General features: G+C 36.0%; 3 protein-coding genes across 3 annotated transcripts; 2 read left to right on the top strand and 1 right to left on the bottom strand.

Moving 5' to 3' along the window:
- Positions 1 to 340: 340 nt before the first annotated feature.
- Positions 341 to 5,628, top strand: LOC136803851 (paxillin homolog 1-like; the record flags this gene model as incomplete). Its single annotated transcript, XM_067060571.1, has 3 exons — positions 341 to 552; positions 1,278 to 1,502; positions 5,203 to 5,628. Coding segments are annotated over 3 exons (713 nt in total), but the record flags the coding sequence as incomplete, so codon positions are not given.
- Positions 5,629 to 6,413: 785 nt separating this feature from the next.
- Positions 6,414 to 9,591, bottom strand: LOC136803852 (muscarinic acetylcholine receptor M2-like). The gene is made up of 2 exons (XM_067060572.1): positions 9,438 to 9,591; positions 6,414 to 7,970 (listed from the first exon to the last, which is right to left on the bottom strand). The coding sequence occupies exons 1-2, from the start codon at positions 9,559 to 9,561 to the stop codon at positions 6,748 to 6,750; spliced, it is 1,347 nt and encodes a 448-aa protein (XP_066916673.1). The 5' UTR covers positions 9,562 to 9,591; the 3' UTR covers positions 6,414 to 6,747.
- Positions 9,592 to 16,589: 6,998 nt separating this feature from the next.
- On the top strand, positions 16,590 to 20,542 carry LOC136803854 (uncharacterized). The gene is made up of 5 exons (XM_067060573.1): positions 16,590 to 16,688; positions 17,004 to 17,088; positions 17,594 to 17,635; positions 18,978 to 19,294; positions 20,403 to 20,542. The coding sequence occupies exons 2-5, from the start codon at positions 17,064 to 17,066 to the stop codon at positions 20,526 to 20,528; spliced, it is 510 nt and encodes a 169-aa protein (XP_066916674.1). The 5' UTR covers positions 16,590 to 16,688; positions 17,004 to 17,063; the 3' UTR covers positions 20,529 to 20,542.
- Positions 20,543 to 21,285: the final 743 nt, after the last annotated feature.

Here is a 21,285-nt window from a genome sequence, read left to right on the forward strand (position 1 = left end):
AGTATTCACGGTAAATACATCACATCGTTGGAAACATAATTTTGAGTTTCGTTGTTGTTCTATTCTATTGAATGGGTTATCCCTTTTCGATAATAGTACATCGTTCGGAATAATTTTTTTGCAATAAATGTAAGAAAAAAATGATCACTTTTTTAGGTTTATCTTATTTCCATAAAAAATATCGTTGGAAAGCTTGTTACGAGATTATGAAATCACACGACTCATTTTTCAGGAGTTTGCGCACAATGTGAAAAAAAGCAATCACATTCTTAGATTTATCCCATTTTCCATAAAAATATCATTGGAAAGATTGTCACGAGATTGTTTCATTTTTTTTCAGGAGTTTGCGCACAATGTGAAGAAGCGATTCACGGTGAAGTGTGTACCGCATTCGGTAAAACATGGCATCCGTATCATTTCTTGTGTGAAGTATGCGGAAACGAACTGTGGCAACAGATGTTTTATGAGAGGGAAGGAAAAGCGTATTGTGAGAAAGATTATACTGAGAAATATTCACCCAAATGTGAAGCATGTAAAGAAATCATAACTGATGTAAGATATTTTTCTTACGAATTCTTTGTAGTGTTTAAAATGCTTCGGAAAATAGTTGTGCCAAATACTTGTAGTATTTTAAAGGGTCATATCATTTGACACAGAAACTTTGCGTTTGCTTTTTTGGACTCTACGTGAAATTCTGCATCGATCGGTGTACAATTTAAAGACATTTTGAAGTAAAACTAAGGCCACAAGAGCCTCTGAAAGTAAAATTTTCGATGAAATATACCTTTTCATAAATTACGTCACGAACATCACTTGCTTCGTATTCAAACAATTACCATGGTGATTATGTCTTTTGAGACATTAAATGATTTTTTATGAATAGGAAGTAAGTAGTTTTAATAAAATCCGCTGGGAGTTAATCACCATAGCAGTAATTTCAAAACGAGGCAAGTGATGTTCGTAACGTAATTTATGAAAAGGTCTATTGATCGATTACGATTGAAATGGGCTCGGCAGTGAACGTGTTAACAGCTAGCACTCATCGAATCCCGGACGACAAAGTTTAAGCCATATAAAGCTTTCTTAAGACACTCTCTTAAAGCTCTAAAACACTTTGAATTACATAGTGGATCCCGAGGAGAAATTCCTATCTAAGAAGAATCCGGGCAAGGGTCTGTAATTATATCAAGTTGCTCAGCTTAAATGTTTATAAGAGTTCTCAACCGAGGGCGTGTCCAGGGTGTGAAATTAAACATTTAAACTTTTTATTTCAATAGGCTTGTATCATGGAAAATAAACGCGTATGGCATCTAGAGCATTTCAAATGCAGCGAATGTAAACAATTGATAGACACGGAGACTGGTTTCCACGACCATCAAGAACAAATCTATTGTACTGGTTGTTACCAACGTTTGTTTCTACCAGTTTGTCCTGTATGTAAAACATATGTTCATGGGATTGTCATGAATGGAAAATTTCATCAAAAATGCTTCAAGTGTGCTGTAAGTTCAAGATTTAAATACTTTGCTTAATCTATTACACGTTTTTTTTATAAGAATGGTGTAAACCCAACCCATTTCATGATGGATATTCTTAACTTTTTTGGGGAAATCATCCTAAATTATTCTTACAGCATTAGGATAGTCATTCAGCCTAGATTTAGTAGCATTTAGTACATACGTCTCAAGCATAAAATGGCATTTTTGTGAAAGGAGTGAGCCTTATTTGGGGGTAATTGACAATGAAAAATAAAAATTGAAAGATGCTCTAAAAATGGCATTCTTAGCTTGGGTAACAAAATTTCATGATGGTGACATTCTTAGCATCATTCTTAAGTTTTTGGCCATTTTCATGATGGACATTCTTATAAAGTGTATTCTTATAAAAAAACGTGTAAGTGCCACAGACATCATACGAGATCGCTCAATTTTTTCGGTCCTGGACCGGTATGACTGGAACTATGAGCGCCGGGACCCACATGCCACCCTGTCTTTTTACCCCACCCGAATAAAAAAGTCCAGATTTGCATCTTTTGATTTAAGTTGGAGTGTGTACACGCATTCAAGAAATATTTGAAGATTTGAAGTTACGGAGTGATGGAATGTAATGGCTTAATGGGGCTTCAATCATGTGATAAAGTTTAATCAAGTTCGATTTAGAAAAACCAGTTCGATTATCTTGATCTAGTTCTGCCATTTTATCTCGCGTCAGTTTGATGAAGATCTATGCGAAATTGATTATAAATTTAAAACTTTGCTTTAAAAATAGAAGTCGTTGATCTAACTTTAAACAAGAGTCAGAACCAAAATTGAGACGGCCGAATTCTATATACCGGGTCATACTTTACCAAAATCGGGTCACCAGTCTTTAGAACGACTTAAGTAGACAAAGTAGAAATTCGGCCGTCTAGCCTAGTGAAAGTTACCTTGCTAATTTTCTTGTTATGTGACGTGTAGAGAATATGACGAAAATAATTGACGTCAAATAAAAAAATACTATGAAAAGATTCCTTACTTTTTGAAGAACTTCAGTTTTGAAATAAACCTAGCGTATGTAGAAGTAACTTCTTATCCTGAGCTGTCTTTTAGTGCAAATTGTAAGAATTGTATCTAAAAGTTGAATAAACGAATTAAAATGGTGCAGAAAGCCGGCCAAGATTACAGACGAGGTGCTGATAGATATTTGAAAAGGGTTGACTTGGAACTACCAAAGAAAAGCTGCGACAATCAAATATCCAGCTCAAGTGCCGCAAACAACCAAGATTCACGTAAAGGAAAAAATCGAAAACACAACAAGAAAGAAAAGGGAAGAAACACTCGTGCTTATAATTCCAATTATCAGACTTTCTCAGAGAAGCACAATGATAGCCTGAATACCAACGATCGTGAAAAGTCATCATCTATAATCAACAGCAAACCATCAGCCAAATTGATCACTTTCGTCGATCGAAATGGCGTAGAAGTGACTGTTTCTCACTCAAAGTATCAATAGTTGAAAGAATGCGGTCTAATTCCTGAAACCGTAACTCCACTGTTGCAAAACAAGGCCGACTCAACTGCAAACAGCCACCGTAACAAGGTTGCAGAAAAACCAACACCTAAATTGATCACTTTCGTCGATCGAAATGTCGTAGAATTTACCGTTACTGAGTCAAAGTATAAGCAGTTGAAAGAATGTAGGTTGCTTCCACCCACAGTACACCAACCATTACAAAACAAATCCAACTCATCCGCAAAGAGCCACCGTAACAAAGTTACTGAAAAACCAATACGCAAGATGGTCATCTTTGTGGATCGAAATGGTGCAGAAGTGACCGTTTCTACTTCCAAGTTTGAACAGATGAAAGAACGCGGATTACTGCTGCCATCTAAAGTTTCGCCGTCGCAAGAAAAGCCCAATTCACCCGCAAACAGCCACCCTGGCAAAGTTACTGAAAATTTAGCACCTAAATTGGTCGAAATTGATCGAAATGGCGTAGAAAGAAAGAAGAATTGCGGTCTTATTCCTGAAACCGTAACTCCACCATTGCAAAACAAGGCCGACTCAGCCGCAAACAGCCACCGCAACAAGGTTACAGAAATACTAACACCTAAATTGATCACTTTCGTCGATCAAAATGGCGTAGAGCTGACCGTTTCTCACTCAAAGTATCAGCAACTAAAGAAGTGTGGTTTGCTTCCACCGTTGCAAAAGCCCAACTCAGTCACAAACAGCCACTGTAACAAAGTTGCTAAAAAACCAACACCAAAATTGATCACTTTTGTCGACCGAAATGGCACTTTCAAAGTGAAAGAATCGGTCTTATTCCGAAACCGTAACTCCATGGCCGTCAGAAATGACAACACCTGTTTTCTTCGACAAAATGGCGTAGAGCTGACCGTTCTCACTCAAAGTAAGCAACTAAAGAAGTGTGGTTTGCAAAAACCCAACTCAGTTAACAAGTTGCAAAATAAATTGATCACTTTCGTCGACCGAAATGGCGTAGAAGTGACTGTTACTGAGTCAAAGTATCAACAGTTGCAGGAAAGCGGTCTATTTCCACCCACAACACTCACGCCGTCACAAACCAAGTTCAACACCATCGCAGAAAGAAACAAGAGAGATGATAAGCAAAGTCTTCAATTGCTTCTGCAGCTTACAAAAGATGAAGACGTATCAAAAGAACGTTTAGCCTTCGTCGACAAACTAATGAAGGTAGCACAAGAGGCCTCCCTTCCTGAAGACGACGGCGATTGGTGAATTCACAAAAACAACAAAATAAACATATCATTTTTAATAAAAACAAAAAATCTTTCAATTTTGTATTCTTTTTTACATTTATTGTAAATATATTTCCGTACCATAAAATTATAATATCTGTCAGTTTAATTGCTCTTTACCACAAGGTAAACTAAACCCTGGGGGGTGTGTGTATTTTATGAAATTCATTGCATTTCATACGGGATTCCATACACCCAAAATAAAACTTTATTTCAAGCTTACTTAAATCTGAATTTTGTATTAAGCGACTTTCAGAGCTTTAGTTAGTTTTTTCCTTTAAATTTGAGAAATTTAGTAACAGACCAATTTCTACTTTAAAGGTTTTATTTTTACATAAGTGTTCTCGTTTCATATCAGACACATATTTCATATCAGAACAGGGTCTACCTATTGTTATATTATGCTGATATAAGCAAAAAATGTTTTTCTTTTCCTCTTTCTGACCAATCTTGCTCCACATCCGTGTCAATTCAATGTGCTGGTGAATTAAAATTGATGATAGAAGATAAGAACAAAACGAATTTCATTTGCAAACTTTTCAGATTTTTTCTTTTGATGGGTAAAAATAGAATGAAAATACTAGGACTGCCGACTTCACTCGACTCAATTTTATTAAAATTATCAAAAAGCAAAGGTCAGCCAGAAGTAGACTCCGCCAAACCTATGTTTCAATACAGACTCGTCTCTAAAACATTCAAAACAAACGTGTCGTTTTTAAGGATTTAAGGGAGAAATTCTAGGTATTGAGAAATGGCAATAATAATGGAATTTATATTAAGATTTGAAATAATTTATTTAGACAAAAATCTGTCTTAATCAGAGCTAATATTGTTGACTTTTCTACAGTGACACTGCTCAATTTTGACGAAAATGAACGGAAAATAGACATTCAATAGATTCAATGACTTGTTTTTTAGCTAATCATTTATCTTCGAATTTTAGGATTGTCGACATTCACTAGAAGGGAAGAACTATTACGAGCACGAAGGTCGAATCTACTGTGAAACACACTTCCGTGCGAAACGTCGAAACATTTGCGCCAAATGCAATAAATTGATCATCAAATCATTCATTACAGCTATGGGAGGAAAGAAATTTCATCCAGAGCATTTTACATGTTCGTTGTGCACCTTTGAGTTGAATAACGGGACATACAAAGAAGCAAAAGGCCGACCCTATTGCGAGAAATGTTATTTGAAAACATTCATGAGGTACTAGAGAACCTTAATGTATCTTTGACCTTAAGGACTTTTTCCTCTGATTAGAGAAGCTTTTGAACTTTCAATTGTCATCGAGATAGACCTTGTTGCTATTTGAAAAATGAGCTTCTACTCTAGAGAGCCATAAATTCATTCAACTCGCACTTATTCGAACCTCTGTAATCTTTCTGTAATTCGAGCTTAAAAACTGGTCCCTTCCACTGGAAAAAAACCATTAAATCCTCTTCATGATTTAAATCTTTCTATTTGAGGTACTATAGAGAACCTTAATGTATCTTTGACCATTAAAAGTTTAAAGCTTCGAAGGGGCATTTCTCAAGCAAAAAAATTTGTTCAATGGTATCTGTCAAACTTCAGGCTCGTGTACTTTTAGAAAAACCTGTAGAAGGTTGACATTTATATGAGAAATTGACCGAAAAAAATCTTGACATCATATAAAGGCTCTCATCAAATATTTATTAATATTTAATGTAATTAAAAACTTTTTCATTATTTTGTATAATTTCAAATTAAATAATATTTTAATGTAAATAATTCAATAACATTTTAATATATATTCAATATTTTTACATAATATAAAAAAGCTTCCTCCTCTTACTTTTCGAAAGATTATCTTGAAACATACCCTTCTCACAGACCCACTAGGAACCCTTCCCAATGGAAAAATTGTCCAAAAAATCGTCCACGGTCAAAAATTATCCTCCAATTCTCGTCCCCACTGAAAATAATCAAATAAACCAATCCTTACTGCAAAACTATTTTTCCAATCCCCACTGAATTTTCTGACTTGAAAACAAAAGAATTGAAGACATAAAAAATATTGGAATACCCATCACCATCGAGTTTCAGTCCGTTATTTTTATCCCCACTGGCTGAAAAAACCTTAACGAGTCTGTGAGAAAGGGGGTAAAAAAGTATCAACGAATTCATAGTTAATCATCTGTTTGAGTTAAACCCAGTCAATGGTGATTTACCGTTCGCCAGACCAAACCAAATAGCATAAGTGAATTAAATTTCACATTGATTAATTTTTGCAAATAATGACTATTTTTGCATTAATCAGTCCTTAAAATCCGAATTTTGGCAAAAACCCTTAGGGAAAATGAAAAAGATTGGGTGAAAAGGAGGCCAATTCGCGAAATTTTGTCCACACGAAAATTTTCAATTTTCAATTCGCGAAAAAAAGTCCACGCGAAAATTTATTCAATTAAGCTAAAACCCATAGGCATGGTGCTTCTTCTAAAAGAATCAATACTTCATGTTTCGATCACGGTATAATAATCGAATCTCGTCCCGGTGTATCGCAGGCTTTCTTTACGTTACTGATGGCCGCCAGTAAGCACAAAAAAGCTGATACTACAACAGGGAACAAAGTTAAGTATAATGAACAATTAACGAATTGCATAGTTAATCTTTTGTTTATACCTTGCACAGTGATTAACTCAATAAATCCTTTCTTGAAATGTTTGCTTCCAAATGCATAACAAAGAGGGTTCAAAAATGAATTTCCCCAACCAACGATATAACAAAACCGCCATAAACGCTCGGGCAGCCTTATGTTCTGACTTGAAACAATGACTGTTGACAGGTAATAAGGCATCCAGGAGATTGAAAAAGCAACAATGATTAAAAGCAAAAGTTGTAAGCCTTTTTTGGCATTCTTTTGTTGCCGATTTTTCTCAACCCTTCTCACAGTGGATCGATTGTCACTTTTTGTCGGTCCGACTACCGCCGTCGTGACGGTTGACGGTATAACAGAAATACCGTCTGTTGCTTCAGTTTGTTGTTCTTGTGACGTCATTGTTGGCATAGCAGCAGGTGCTGACGTTTGTGATTGTGATTGTGTTGCAACCATGACAACTCGTGGTTTCACCTTCCTCACAAATGTCGAAGTTCTTCCCATATTAACCAATCGATAGGAAACCAAACCGTACGCGATTGTCGTGAACAGAACGGGGCCGTAATACGAACAAAAAGCCGTAATAAAAGTTACAAACCCGTTCTCTAACAGGAACTGAATGTAGCACTGATCATGGGGTACCGTGTGTTGCCCAACAGCATGCGGGTACCCTAAAATAGCGGGCGCCCAAATCAAAAACGCCAAAATCCAAATAAAGGTTATAACTTTTTTGATATACGCCCTGTTGCATTGAACTCGATGTTTTACGGGAAACCATGTGAAGTAGAACCGGTCATACGAGATCGCTAAGAGTGTTAGGGTGGATACAGTGCACGCCCAATAGTCGATCACAAGCCAGGCGTTACATACGATAACGCCCATCGGCCAGTATCCGAACATAAGATATACGGTATAGAAGTTAACCGGAATGAGCCCGATAATAATGTCCGCCACAGCCAGTGATAAAATGAAGAAGTTTTTGGGTGATTGGAGTTTGCGGTTTTTGTAGTAGATAATGATGACGAATATGTTGCCAAGAACAACCAAGAGAGACATTATTGTCATGGAGATAGCTATGAAGGCAAGCTCACCTGAGGAGGGAAGGAGAGAGAGTGGTTTTTAGTATCATGGCTATGAAGTATGTAGGAGAAAGTAAATACATATGCATTCGCGAATGAATGGATGTTTTTGTGCGTTTTCTTACGAGTTTTGTGAAGCTTTGGCGATCGACTGCCATGTGTTAACGATTTTTGATCGATATTAAGGACATGTGGAAGTGAAAAATGAAATTATGACATAACAACAGTGATGATACAATGGTGTATTAAGAGATTTGATGGATAGAAATGTGCAAGAGACTCGTGTAAGTCGGTGCCAGCAGCCTGATGTTTTTGTGTTACTGGAGAAGTTATTAGATGCAAAACTCAACCGAAAGTGCAACGAATAAAAATCGAGGTCAAAGACGAGTGCACTTTTAAATGTCCCGTAATTTCATAGCACGATGTTTTTGTGTTACTGGTTGTTACTAGAGAAGTTACTAGATCCAAAAGTGCAATGAATAAAAGATATTAGAGTTATTTAATGAGAGAAGCTTGATGAATAACCTAATTAATGTTAATTACTGACATTTAGCAACCCATACACCTTGTCACACCCCCTCACAGACCCAAATTGGGAACCCTTCCCACTAGAAAAATAGAACGCCCCCAGTGGAAAATTATACTCTACTTTTGTCTCCGCTGAAAATAATCAGATGAGCTAATCCCCAAAATATTATGCTATTTTTTACATCCCCACTGAATCTTTTGGCTAGGAAAACAATGGAATTCAAATCCCCAGCCATAAGAAACATGGAAATATGAATCGCCATCAGTCTTATTTTTACTCCCCACTGGCTGGTCTTTGAGAAGGAAGTGTAACTATCCAGTCAATTCAAAAACGACACTTAGGGTAGCAAAAAGAAAGCTGCATAGTTTAACGAAAAAGGTAGACTGCTGGCATCCACTAACCGATTCGTGGTCCTTATACTATAACGCCTGCGTTTTTGTAGATGTCTGTGATTTCCCAGCTGGCACACAACGTTGTTTCGACGTCAATTTAATGTTCACAACGTCCATATAACGTTAGATAAACGCTAAAACAACGTCGTCTGCCAGTTGGGTTAGACGTTTGAAAAAAGAGAGCTTTTCAGCTTTCAGTGAATTATAGCACTTGCTTGATTTCAAGAAGGACTCAAACAAAGAAATCTGGTCTACGCTAAAACGCCTTTAACGCGCATAAGCTCTAGATTAGACATCCGTCTTTTTATACCTCTTCTATTTGTTAGAAGGCAAAAATTGGGCACAAAGTGGGCAGTTAAAACCTTTGCTTGAAAAAGATTTAAAGAAGTCATTACATTGACGTCAAAAGAGGGCAATGTATTGACTTTAGACAGCCCACTTTATGACGACTTTAACATGCAATTTGAAAATAGGCATGACGAAAAGTAGACCGTCTAAACTAGAGCTAAGTCTTGGAGATCAAGATCAATATAAGATAAGAAAGAGAAATAATCTAACCTGTGCTTACACCATCTTGTGAAATGAGACTCTCGTCGTCATCTGGTTTGTTCGTTTGTTGTGCGATCGTTGATAAGAAAGGGGAGCTTGTCGCTAGGCTAGTGTTGTCTGTAAACGATGACATCGTGTGTATTTGTTTGAATAAAAATGTTGGTTATCTAAAACACAAAATATAATAATAGATTAGTCTCATCGGTAAATTGCCACAAGCTATATTAGCTAATTACTAAGTATGCGGTGCACATTGGCTTGTTGGAAGTCGAAAGAATAATGCAATGTTTATAAAATTTTACTTTTTCGTATTTTCCTGCCCTCAAGCTCGAAAGCTTAAGCGAAAGTTCAAGACACCTGGCCTGGCGATTTTCCAATTTCTTAAAAAAAACAATTAGTTTCGAACAACCAGAAATGTTATTGGGAACTCTTCAAACTATGGCAAAATTTGAAGTAGCGAAAAAAAGAAGCTTGACAACATCACAACCTGAGGGTAAACGTCGTCATTATAACATAGTAGGAAAAAAAATCATAAATTCATAAATTACTTTTCATTTAAAAAAGTTTCATTTCCAGTATTCTATTTCGTAATAAAAATTGTCTATGGATTGACGATAGGGGACATAAAATGGGGCTGTCCCTACCACAAATTATTCCAAATAAAATTTTTTTATTGCATTAGTAAGACTAGCGGTACCGCGTCGCACGCCGGTTTAGTGTTTGCTGAACGCATTTAAAGTCCTTTGAGATGTGGGAAGGTGGCTTAAACACGATGAAATAAAATTAAAGGGAAGAATTCTCTTCAAAGTTTGACTCATCCCTCCCGGGTGACGCATCTTTTAACCATATTTGAAAAAGTTTTTGTGGCGAAAATAATCAGAAAAAGAAAGGGCGTCATTCCCAAATTACACCATACGGCGACCAGCGACGTCCGAGACGGCTCTGCAATTAGATTTTTTTTCCGCTTCGCTCGCGTTATATTTGCCGTAGTTCTTGATGTTTAGGAAACTTTGATGTCAAGATAAGCGGGAGTGAAATAATAGACATGACACCCTATTTTCGAAAAGAGGCAGCCGGGGGAGGGGATACTGGCAAGAGAAGGGTATAGGTAGTGCCAGCCTTAAGTGTGCCTTTTTGAAACATGGCAGTTTGAAAAATCGGAAAATAAACTTCAGTCCCACTAAGAATCTTTTGCCCCAGAAAGATAGAAATTTGGTCAAATTAGTTCCAAAAAGTGAATTAAAATTCACACAATTTCCCTTGTTTCTTCTCCTCTTATTCTGCTAAGGGTCCGAGGGGCAGGGCCAAAAGTCAGCTCGCAACCATAGTCCCCCGGGAAGGCAGCTAGGACACGCAGACAAAAAGCGTGATAGATAGCGCAATTTTATATTGTTTTTTTATAAAATAACTTCGTCATAACTTCATAATCTTTCAATTCAACAATGACTTAGATTTACAGCAAATAATTATCGACATACATGTTTAAAGGTCCGTTTTTACGAAGAAAGGATTCTTTTTTACCGCCTTTTTACCGCCTTTTACCGCCTACCGCATTTAATGTTGCTGTTGTTCTAACAAACTTTCTTGTGTTTTTATTTTATATTTGTTCTTTTCTTTAACAGATTCTGTTTAAAAAATTTCTTTTGTTTTGAAAAGAATCGAATGTCTCAAATCAAATAAGGTCGTTAATTACATTCGAAAAAATAAAACAAAAGAAAAAAAAAAAAAAAAAAAAAAAGTCTATCTATCAATCAAAACAAAGTCTTTATAAAACGGCGCGAATATTTAAACAAATTTGTGGAGCAAGAACAAAATAAAAGTCTCTTTAAAGAAACAAACATTGAAAACGAAAGTGACACACAAAAAAACAAACCAACAAACAAACACACTACAGACTACGGCTATAGATTAGACATAATACTTAAACCAATACCATAAGTTGGTCTAATGTCGATATCCCTCTTCTAATTTCGACACCCTTCTTGGCAGACAGGAATAATAGGAAGGTCAGAATCGCTGATTGAAACTAATTTTCTTTGCTTAGCAATCAGAGAGTAATCTCTATCGGTATTTCTGACCTTCATATTATTCCTATCTGCAAAGAAGGGTGTCGAAATTAGAAGAGGGATGTCGACATTAGACCAACTTACGGTAACCCTTGAGGCGTTAAAAGGATAACAAGAGTCAAGCCTATCAGAAATTAACCAATAAAATTACAGTAAAACAACACTCCACAGATTAAGATTAGGTTAAGCTCGATTCCCAGAGTTTTTAGAACTTTTCGGATTGATAATTTCATTAGTTAAGTAGAGATGATTCTATTTTAGCTTGTGTTTTTTAGCATACAAAATCCAAAACTGGCTCGGAGATGCTTAGGTCGAGTGATTGACAAGGCTGAAAAATGCTTGAAGGGTGCTTATATCTAAATTTTAGGGGAAATTTCGAAAATCTGTGAAACCCTAGCCAAAAACAGCCAAAATTGGAAATTTCTTTAGTAGGCTCAAGTTTATGCTTAGCATATGCTTGAATTTTTGGCATTTCTGAGTCTAGATATACTAATAAGTGCTTATAAAGAAAAAAAAAACATGTAGCAAAGCTAACGAAATTACTCCAAGCTTCCAAAATGCCAAACCTTAGTAGTCGTTTTTTTTTTCTCTATCCCCAGAAAAATGTAATCCAGTATTTTTGGTCTTGGATGAAGCAATTAATCATAAATATTGGCTTTTTCGGACTAAAAAACTTCCAAAAAAGTCATTAAGCAGTACTTAGCCTTATTTTAATATTTAACATAAATATTGTACTTGAAAAAAAAAATGATTAAAACTTTCTCGTCTTTCGAAAACTCCCACTAGCAGCATAGCGTGCTTATCACATACTGACTGACAGTAAAAATTGATGGATAAAGAAACATCCCTTTCAGCCCAGGGTATCAAAACATTTCTTTCGACATTTCTTTTTTTGGGTCACTAATTTCCTGTTTTTCGGAAATTGAAGAGGAAAAGGGAAAGTTCGTTGACCGGATTTCTTGTTTCTTGGAATAATTAATTCCTCTCATTCCAAGAGCTTTTTTTCCCTTCCAATGAATTTCGAGGTACGCTCACGGTTGAGATTTCTATCCTTAAACTTTACAACTTTTTAGTTCCTCTTCTTTCAAAGAACTTTTTTCTCTTCAACGAAAATCGCAGGTCATGGTTGGACAAGTTTTCCAGCAAATTAAAAACATTCAACAGGATATAAACGTTCCAAAAGAACTTTTCTCCCTCAAATGGAATTTGCAGGTCACCGTTAAGGTTCTCTTTAAAAACTTTTAGAGTTTCCAGTAAACGACCAAAAAGAATTCTGCAACGAACATAAAAAATGAACTTAAACTAAATACTTGTAAAGTAAGTAGTATATAAATTTTTTAGATATATCTTAAATTGAAAAAAAAAAACTTAGTAGGGGAAAAAGGGACAAAAAAGATTCCTCCCCCAAAAAAGAAAAAGTCGGAGGAACACTCTTTAAATACCTATAGTAGGGAGTAACCTTTAGGACCCGTGATTTTTTTATGAAAATTAGCACCTTGCGTAAAAGTTGGTTTGACGGGTCATTCCCCCGATTTACAATCAGTTACGTTCAAAACGAAATACGTTATGTTCGAACTTAAAAGCCTCTTGATCTTTTTTCGAGAGCTTTCAATTGGTATAATCTGGTTTCGGGTTTATGTGAATTGACCCTTTTAGCTTCTGGTTACGCGAATTCAATGAATCAACACTGTGAGAATTGACTTATAAACAAAATAATACTTGTAAACTGTAAACATGATCATTGGAACAACTATGAATTTCACCATTCAAATGAACACCAAAGTTAGACCTACAAATTAAGTCAAATTTTTGATTTATTCAATAAAATGATCTTGTCGCTTTCTATCCATTTCAAGCTAAAGGCTTCCCTTTAGGAAGAAAGCTTTCATAATTACACAATTTTCTATAAAGAGGATATCCCTTTTGGCGGGAATTTAATTTGGCGGATTGGCCGAAAAAGTTTTCCTTTTATAAGAACATTCAAATTTTTGAAGTCTTGGGTTGTTCTTAACTTTTTGGTTTTAAAAAGCCTAAAAATGTTCTTAAAATGCCTTATTTTTCTCCATTTTGTGACCATTTTAACCCATTTCCTTAAAAATTTGGCGGGTTTTTTGAGTTTCCGCAAAGCCTTAAAAATGTTCTTAATTTGTTCATAGCGTTTTGACCAAATCAAAGCCTTATGTTCTTATAGTTTGTTCCTTAAAAAAACGTGTATTCAAATAATCACTCAAGCAGTCTAAACATGAGGATTGATTGAAAATTCTTAAATTCGCAGTTCAAGGGGTATTAAACTTTCAGGTTTTCCAATTTTCCTAACACCCACTGACCTAAAACCATTTACAGAAAGGTGCGCTGATTATTTTAATCTGTGATTTCTCAACAAAGGCTTTAACTTTGATAAAAAAACTTCGTTGAAAAGATAATCGGCAAGTATTACAACTGACGATAAAGCAAATTCACGGTGAAGGATTAATGAGAGCTAAATTGTATTTTTAACACAACTCCAAACCTGCATTAACTCAATGTCACACTCCCAGTAAGGCCCGGTGAGAAAAATATCCTTAAATTTCATCCTTGTTAAAAAACGAAACTGAGCTTTCATGCTTAATGAGAAAGCAGGCTCGGCGTGAAAGCAAAATAGACTTTGTTCTCCGACTCCTGGCGAATTTTTCTCATTTTGAGCCTTTAGCCCCTCCACTTTACGGTTGTTCCACCGGGCTGGAAAGGTAAGGATATTTTTCCCGAGAAAAGGCGTACAATCATGGTCAAAGTCTATTGAGAATTAGCTTATTTCTTCGTTTTTCGAAATTTGGAGTTCGGGCGAGAAAGTCGCTTTTGGGCTAATTGATAAATTCGAGTATTTCAGGTCGGGAGGGGTTTATAGACTTCCAGGCTATATTCTGAGCCCTATGTTAGGACCATTTTTAACTTTTGGATCCTTAGATTCTAAGCCCGTAAGTTTTAAGTCTAGCCTTTTAAAACTCTACCCTTCCAACCTAATTTAGAGCGCTTCCAAATCGTTTGTGGTTATAAGATTTCGTAGGAATTTCCCTTTTTGAAATATTACGATAACTAAAGGATCATATCAAATGTAGCCAGGTCTTCTAAATTCCAACATCTGCCATGAATTGCTAAAATTATAAGAATTAATTTTCACCGCATTATTTGAAACGGGTATGAATACAACCTCTTTTCCATCTCCATCTGTAAAGAATTTCTTACCGGCTCACAAAGAGACAGGGGTGTTTTTATAAATCACCAGAAAGTTGAACAGATGGATCACCAGCAATGGGCTGTTCCATTAAAAATCCATACAGCATACAGGAGAGGGGGGGGGTGGAAGAACCTTTTCAAGTCAATAATTCTTGAAAGCGTGTGGATACCCGCTCGAAAAAGGCAAAATTTGCAAAGAAAACTCTTGGAAAATTTCTTTTCGTACCTTAAAGTGACGGTGGACATTAAAAAATCAGTCTTTTATTAGGCCCCAGAAATTTTCAAATAATTTTTTATATCCCCTGAAAAATTGAAAAAATACCCCCTGGGGATGCTGGATGATCAACAAGGAAACCAGAGATGGTGGGCAATCAAGAACAGTTTTTGCATTGTGTTGCTCCACTCGGTTATCCGACCAGTCTTTAGGACATGGGAAAAATGAACCTACATTAAAGGAAGAAATTTTGGCGGAAAGAAAATTTTTTTAGGGGGACTTTCAATTATATACCCTGACAAAAATTCGCACAAAATTTTCTTACCCTGAAAAAAAGAGAGGTAATAACTTTTATACCCTATCAACGAGGTTTATGAGTACATGAAATAACGACGCAAAAGTGGTGTCTCTACAAGAACAAAATTGTTGTATCCAAAAAATTCCACATCATCTGTCTCGTTCCATGAAAAGTGGGTTAATATTTTCAAATTTCCCTTTATTAAAATTTAGTGAAATTCCATAGATATTCTATGGGAAATGTAAAACAAAAACAACAAGGTTTTTTAAACGATCTGAAAACTATCTGAAAAACGTCTTTCCAACTCGCCGTATTTTGATGAGATATTGGTTGTCAAAAGATTTCATACCCTACCCAAACCTACAATCTTTTTTCCATACCCTACCAAAATAAAGAGGAAAATTTTCATACCCTACCCAAATATCTTCCACCCTACCAAGTTCCATACTTAATGACCGCTCCCTAACGTACCGCCAAATTTCATCCTATTTTAGGCTCCAAAATTGGGTTTTAACGATTTTGCTATCATTTTTGACCCTAATTCCTGCAACCAAAATTAAAATTCCTTCCAAATTTAATTTTTTCGGCCATCCGCCAAATCAAATTCCCGCCAAAATTTCTTCCTTTAATGTAGGTTCATTTTTCCCTGCCCTAAAGACCGGTCGGATAACCGAACATCTATGGACTGAATAAAACATTTAAAGGAGTGGACATTTGAACCGAGAGCCCCTGGTTTAACGTTCAAATAACGTTATTTGGACGTTATGAATGTCAAATGGACGTTGTTTTGGCGTTGTGTGCCAGCTGGGCGGTTTTTGCCACTGGCGCCTTTGATCACTCAAATATCGGCTTAGACGGGCACGCCAGTGGAACGATGCCACGTGTGAAAAGGAGCTTGATAAGCTTAGGAAGGAAATTTGTTTTTTTGCTTGCGCTGCTCCTATTTTAGCAAACGCCTGTCGCCCTTATGTCCCTGCCCTTTGACGTGATTAATAATAGGCCAGTTTTGCTAGTCTAATATCGGCTACTTCATTTGGATATCGTGACAGAAAAGTGCACCATTATCATTTTAACATCTTGATTTAATTAATACCAACGGTGGACCACAAAAGACATCAAATGGAACCTCAAACTCAACATGTTATTTGTAAACAAGATCACCAGACCGTAAAGAAGCAAGACAAAGATTAGGATTTAGTGCACTATAAAACATTTTAGGCAGACAAGAGATAAATTCTCACTGAACCGTGAACAAGCTAGACAATCCTGGCAATAATTAACAAAAGGACAGTTAATTTGATTTGTAAGATAATGAAAAATAATGTGTCTTGGGTCTCAGTTGTTTTTTTCACACGCGATCGTTGGTTGACGGCCTAAAGTAATTCGGACGAATCAGACAGGGAATAAAGCATAATTGCTTCAATTAACGCAATCTGTCTGGAAAAGGTGCATAGCTCATTAGAAAAAGGGTATAATTAAAATACATTTTTTTTATAACACTCAAAATTTTTGAAACCTTCGGATGTTCTTAACTTTTTTGAGTTTTAAGCCACAAAGAGAGAGTCCACAAAGCCCTTAAAATGTTCTTAGCATTATCTTGATATTTTGGTCATCGAAGCCCTATGTTCTTATAATAATTTCTTCTTTATAAAAACACGTTAATTGATAGTCTCAATTAACTCTCTTAATTATATTTTTCTGGAGAAAAGGTACATAGCTCATTAGCAAAAAGTATAAATAGGGATCGTTTTTAGAGGGTTTTTCATTACACTGATCATTCATAGATCGAAGTAATATCAACATTCAGATCCAAACAAAAGGTTTTGGTGGTAAATAAAGGCGAAATGCTGAAGATGCAGCTATTAACTGGTAAGGATTGTTTTCGATTTTTTTTTATACTTAGTACATTTATAAGGAACACGTTTATAAGGAACTCGAGGCTGAAAATGGTCCAAAAAATAAGGAATTGTTAAGGAACTGCTCAGGCTGAGAATAAGAAAACAAGTTTTAAGGAATCCAATTTTTGCGAATCCAAACTGAGCAGTTATGTAAATAAGGAACTCGATAAGGAACTTTGAGGCTGATATTCTCTGTAAAAATAAGGGACTCCAGGCTCAGAGCAAAGTTAAGGTTCCTTATTAAAAAAAAACGTGTATCTTTTTGTCCTAAGTCTGTTTCCAAAAAAGGGCAGGCATTAATATCGTTGAGACTCAAAACTAAATTACACATTTTTTATATAAGAAGCAAACTATATAAGCACATAACGCGTTCGACGGCGGCAAAATTTTAGGGGCTTGAAACTCACAAGGCATAAATACTGCTCATGTTTAGAACGTAATTTCAAACACAAATTTTATTTTTTTTTTTTTTCAAGCAATCATTTTGGTGTTGGGAGTTTCCATTGGCCATGTGGAAGGTTAGTATAATATGATATTACTTTGTAAGAAATTTTAAGTGATTTTTTTTATGTTCTTACCCGTTAGAATGAACTCTTAATATCATACAATCTATGGTAAACACACACTGTTTTAGAATTAAGTTCCCCTTTTAGAATAAAGTAAACAATTCCGGTTTTAGTCCCTCAAAAGGTTGAATTTCAGTTTCAGTAGTTTCCTTGGTCTTAAAAATTTGACAGGAAGTTGTTTTCGTCGTGATTTTTGGTTTTAGCTTCTTTGAAAAATATTCCCGATAAAAGGTACACTGTCAAGAAAGACCCTGACTTTTTCGTACCCAACATTTTTGCTCCGTTTGGTTTGCCCACTGACTGCTGTTTACCCACCACCCCCACCCCCCCCGAATGCAGGTCTGACGTAAACCTCTAATTACGGGTCACAAACAATACTTTCAAATGCCTAGATTTATTGTTGCTAGTGCATCCTTGTATTCAGCGATAATGTTTAAATTTAAGAAAATCCCCCCGTGAAAACAATGGAATGAACTGTCCTAAAATCCTAGATACTTACTCTTGTCCCGAAAGACGGGGGGGGGTCCGAATAAGCAGGGGGTAGAAAATTTTCTAATCTATTAAGCGGGGGGGGGGGATGAAATAAGAGGGGGGGGGGTAATTTTGAAGAAAGAATTTTTTAACTGTATTAATTTCCACAAAAAAGAACTTTAAAATGAACACGTAAATTAGAACCAATACTAACAAAAAGGAAAATTTTAAGAAGTTTTCTATCTAACTGTAAAAATATGAATTATTCGAATTTAATTACGGGGGGTCTTAATAAGAGCGGGGGATGGATTTTTTTTCTCTTACCAATTAGCGGGGGGGGCGTCTATGGAGACAAGAGTAGCAAGCACCTACTAAAAATCGGGATTTTCATCTCGTTCTTAGTGAGTTCCACTTGACGATTTTCTGAAAAATAGTCTTTCAAGTGCTATGACGCAAATTTGATTTTTTCGCTACCTGCAGGGCTAGAGTTAAAAGTGACGTCAAAAAATCGAATGTTTAGAACCTGAAAACCCGGCTCCAAACATTCGAAAAAGTCGCAAAGTGGAATAGACGTTAATTGCGTAGAAAAAACGCGGGTGACGTCTATTATAGACAATAGATTACTGCATTAGGCGTAGCGAGATACCCTGCAAAATTTATGGGGGTGTGCAGGCGTTTTTATGACATATTCATTATCTTTTGATAAAACAAAGACAATAATTACAGTGTCGTACAAAACCGCTCTCATCCATAAATTTTGCAGGGGATCTCGCTACGCCTATGAGGCTATCCACGTTAAATATCGATTCTACTCATTTATTAGCGAAAAAGAAGAATTACAGGGTGAGTGGAATTATCGAGTTTATGTCGTTCTGGAAGCCACGTGGCGAAATCATTGGTATGACAAATTTCTTCAAGAACAATGGCAAATTAGGCGAGTTCATCCGAAAAGCAGACAATTTCTTAACAACAACCCAAGTAACCGGACAGATTAGTATTGAATTACCGGACGGCAACACTGGAATTATTGCCACTTACGAAGGAGAATATGTCCACTTTGCTCAGCCGTTGCTTTTCTCCTTTGATTATGAAAGTAGTGGCAGCCTGATGCCCAAGTTCAAAATCACCTGTAACCTCGAGGTAACTTCCATTTTTTGAACCATTTTGTTCTAGGAAATCTTTTTTACCTTATCGGTCAAAATTTGTTGGCCTTAATATGTCGCCTTAATTATTATTAATCGGCCCTAATTTTAGTCACCTCGTCAAAATTACTCACTAAGGGCCAATTAATAACTAAGTTTTGGCCATTTCTAAATTTTTAGTCGGCCCAAATTTTTAGTCGGCCCTAATTTTAGTCACCTCGTCAAAATTTACTCACTTTGGGCAAACTAATAACTAAGTTTTGGCCATTTTTAAATTTTTAGTCGGCCCAATTTTTTAGTCGGCCCAAGTCCCCGTCAAAATTTACTCACTTTGGGCAAACTCTAAGTTTTGCCATTTTAAACTTTTCGGCCCAAATTTTAGTCGGCCCAAATTTTTATTCGGCCCTAATTTTAGTCACCAAGCCAAAATTTAGTCACTTAGGGCCGACTAAGTTTTGGCCAATAATACATTCTCCGTAACTCACACCTCCGTAACTCGAATATATCGAACAACTTATCTGGCTCCATCAGTAACCCTATTACACGCGTTTTATTATAAGAACAAGCTATATAAGAACATAAGGCTTCGATGGCCAAAATGTTAAGAACAAGTTTTAAGGCTTTGCAGACTCTAAAATACCCGATTTCTTAGGAAAATGGGCAAAATGCTCGAAAAACAGTGAAAATAAGTATGTTGAGTTTTTTTTCTTCATAAAAGGATGGGCAAAATCGTTTTCAAAATTCTAGGGGGGGGGATCAAAAAATTTTCTGTTCTCTGGTTTCAAACATAAAAACATAAAATATATCTGTTCAACTTCAAGCTAAAAACATGTAATAGTGTTTTTATATTCGAGGTGGTGACAATTTACATTTTGTCTTTGTATATAGGGACGAGATAAACATGAATAGAAGCAGTATTATGTTATGAGCATAAAATCAATAAAAAATTTCAAGGGATGGGGGGATTATTTTAAAAACCTTAGGGAGGGGAACTAAAAGGGAGGGGGGCAGAGGGATTTTTTTTCAATTTTCAAGGGAGGGAAACCAACCTACTAGGACACTATGTTGATCTTTTCAAATAAAGAAAAAAATTTTTTTTTATTTAGGTACCAGATTGGGATGGCTTTTACGTGTGCGATGGTAGCGAAACTTACCAAGCTCAATATGCACCCACACCTAAAAAACCTTCATCAGAAAGTGTTCAATCTCATTTATCAAACACGTTTACGTAACCAACTCGCCCCTTTAAAGGTATCCTTGCTTGTTAATGAAGGAATAGGCACGGACTTGACAGACTCCATATCAAATCCTTGCTTAAGCTTATTAAAATGAGAGGACTTTTTCAAATCCTTTGCTGCTAAATTTTGACTTTATTCTACAAGGTAGCCAAGAACCTTACATCGAAATTTGCTGAACTTTGGAATAGAAAAGCCTCTTTTTAAACTTTGTGAAGACGGAACACCCAGTGGATGAAATTTGAATATTTTGAAGTTTTTTGTTTTTTTTAGTCACAGCTTACCACCAGATTAATTCATAAAACAATTCGATATTTCAGAACTTTCTCACAGCAAAAAGTTATCTCTATTCAATTTTATAGGAGAAACTAGAGAAACACTTCAAAGCAAATCTACTAAAAGTGGAGATTTAGATAGCGTATTGGATCTATTGATGACCGGGATGCACATGTATGGATATGAGAAATTACACAAGTCTAAAGAAGGGTACGAAAATATGAAGAATTCCATCAAGTCTCTTATCCAACTGGGAAAAGACATCGGTGCCGAATTAGATGGTGGTCTTCTAAGTATTATCTTAAAATTTCTTAGCAACCTTACGGATATCGAGGACGCAATGTTTGATATAACCGGCGCTTTTCTCATTAATTTGAATACACAAAAGATTGGTGAAGACGATGGTGGACAACCGAATCGCATTGAAGGGCATTGGCAAACAACACGAACAGATGTTGTTAGAAATGACTATGTAGAA

This window comes from Clytia hemisphaerica, unplaced genomic scaffold (genome assembly GCF_902728285.1).
Source record: "Clytia hemisphaerica strain Z4C2 unplaced genomic scaffold, Clytia hemisphaerica genome assembly, whole genome shotgun sequence".
Taxonomy (NCBI): Eukaryota; Metazoa; Cnidaria; class Hydrozoa; order Leptothecata; family Clytiidae; genus Clytia; species Clytia hemisphaerica.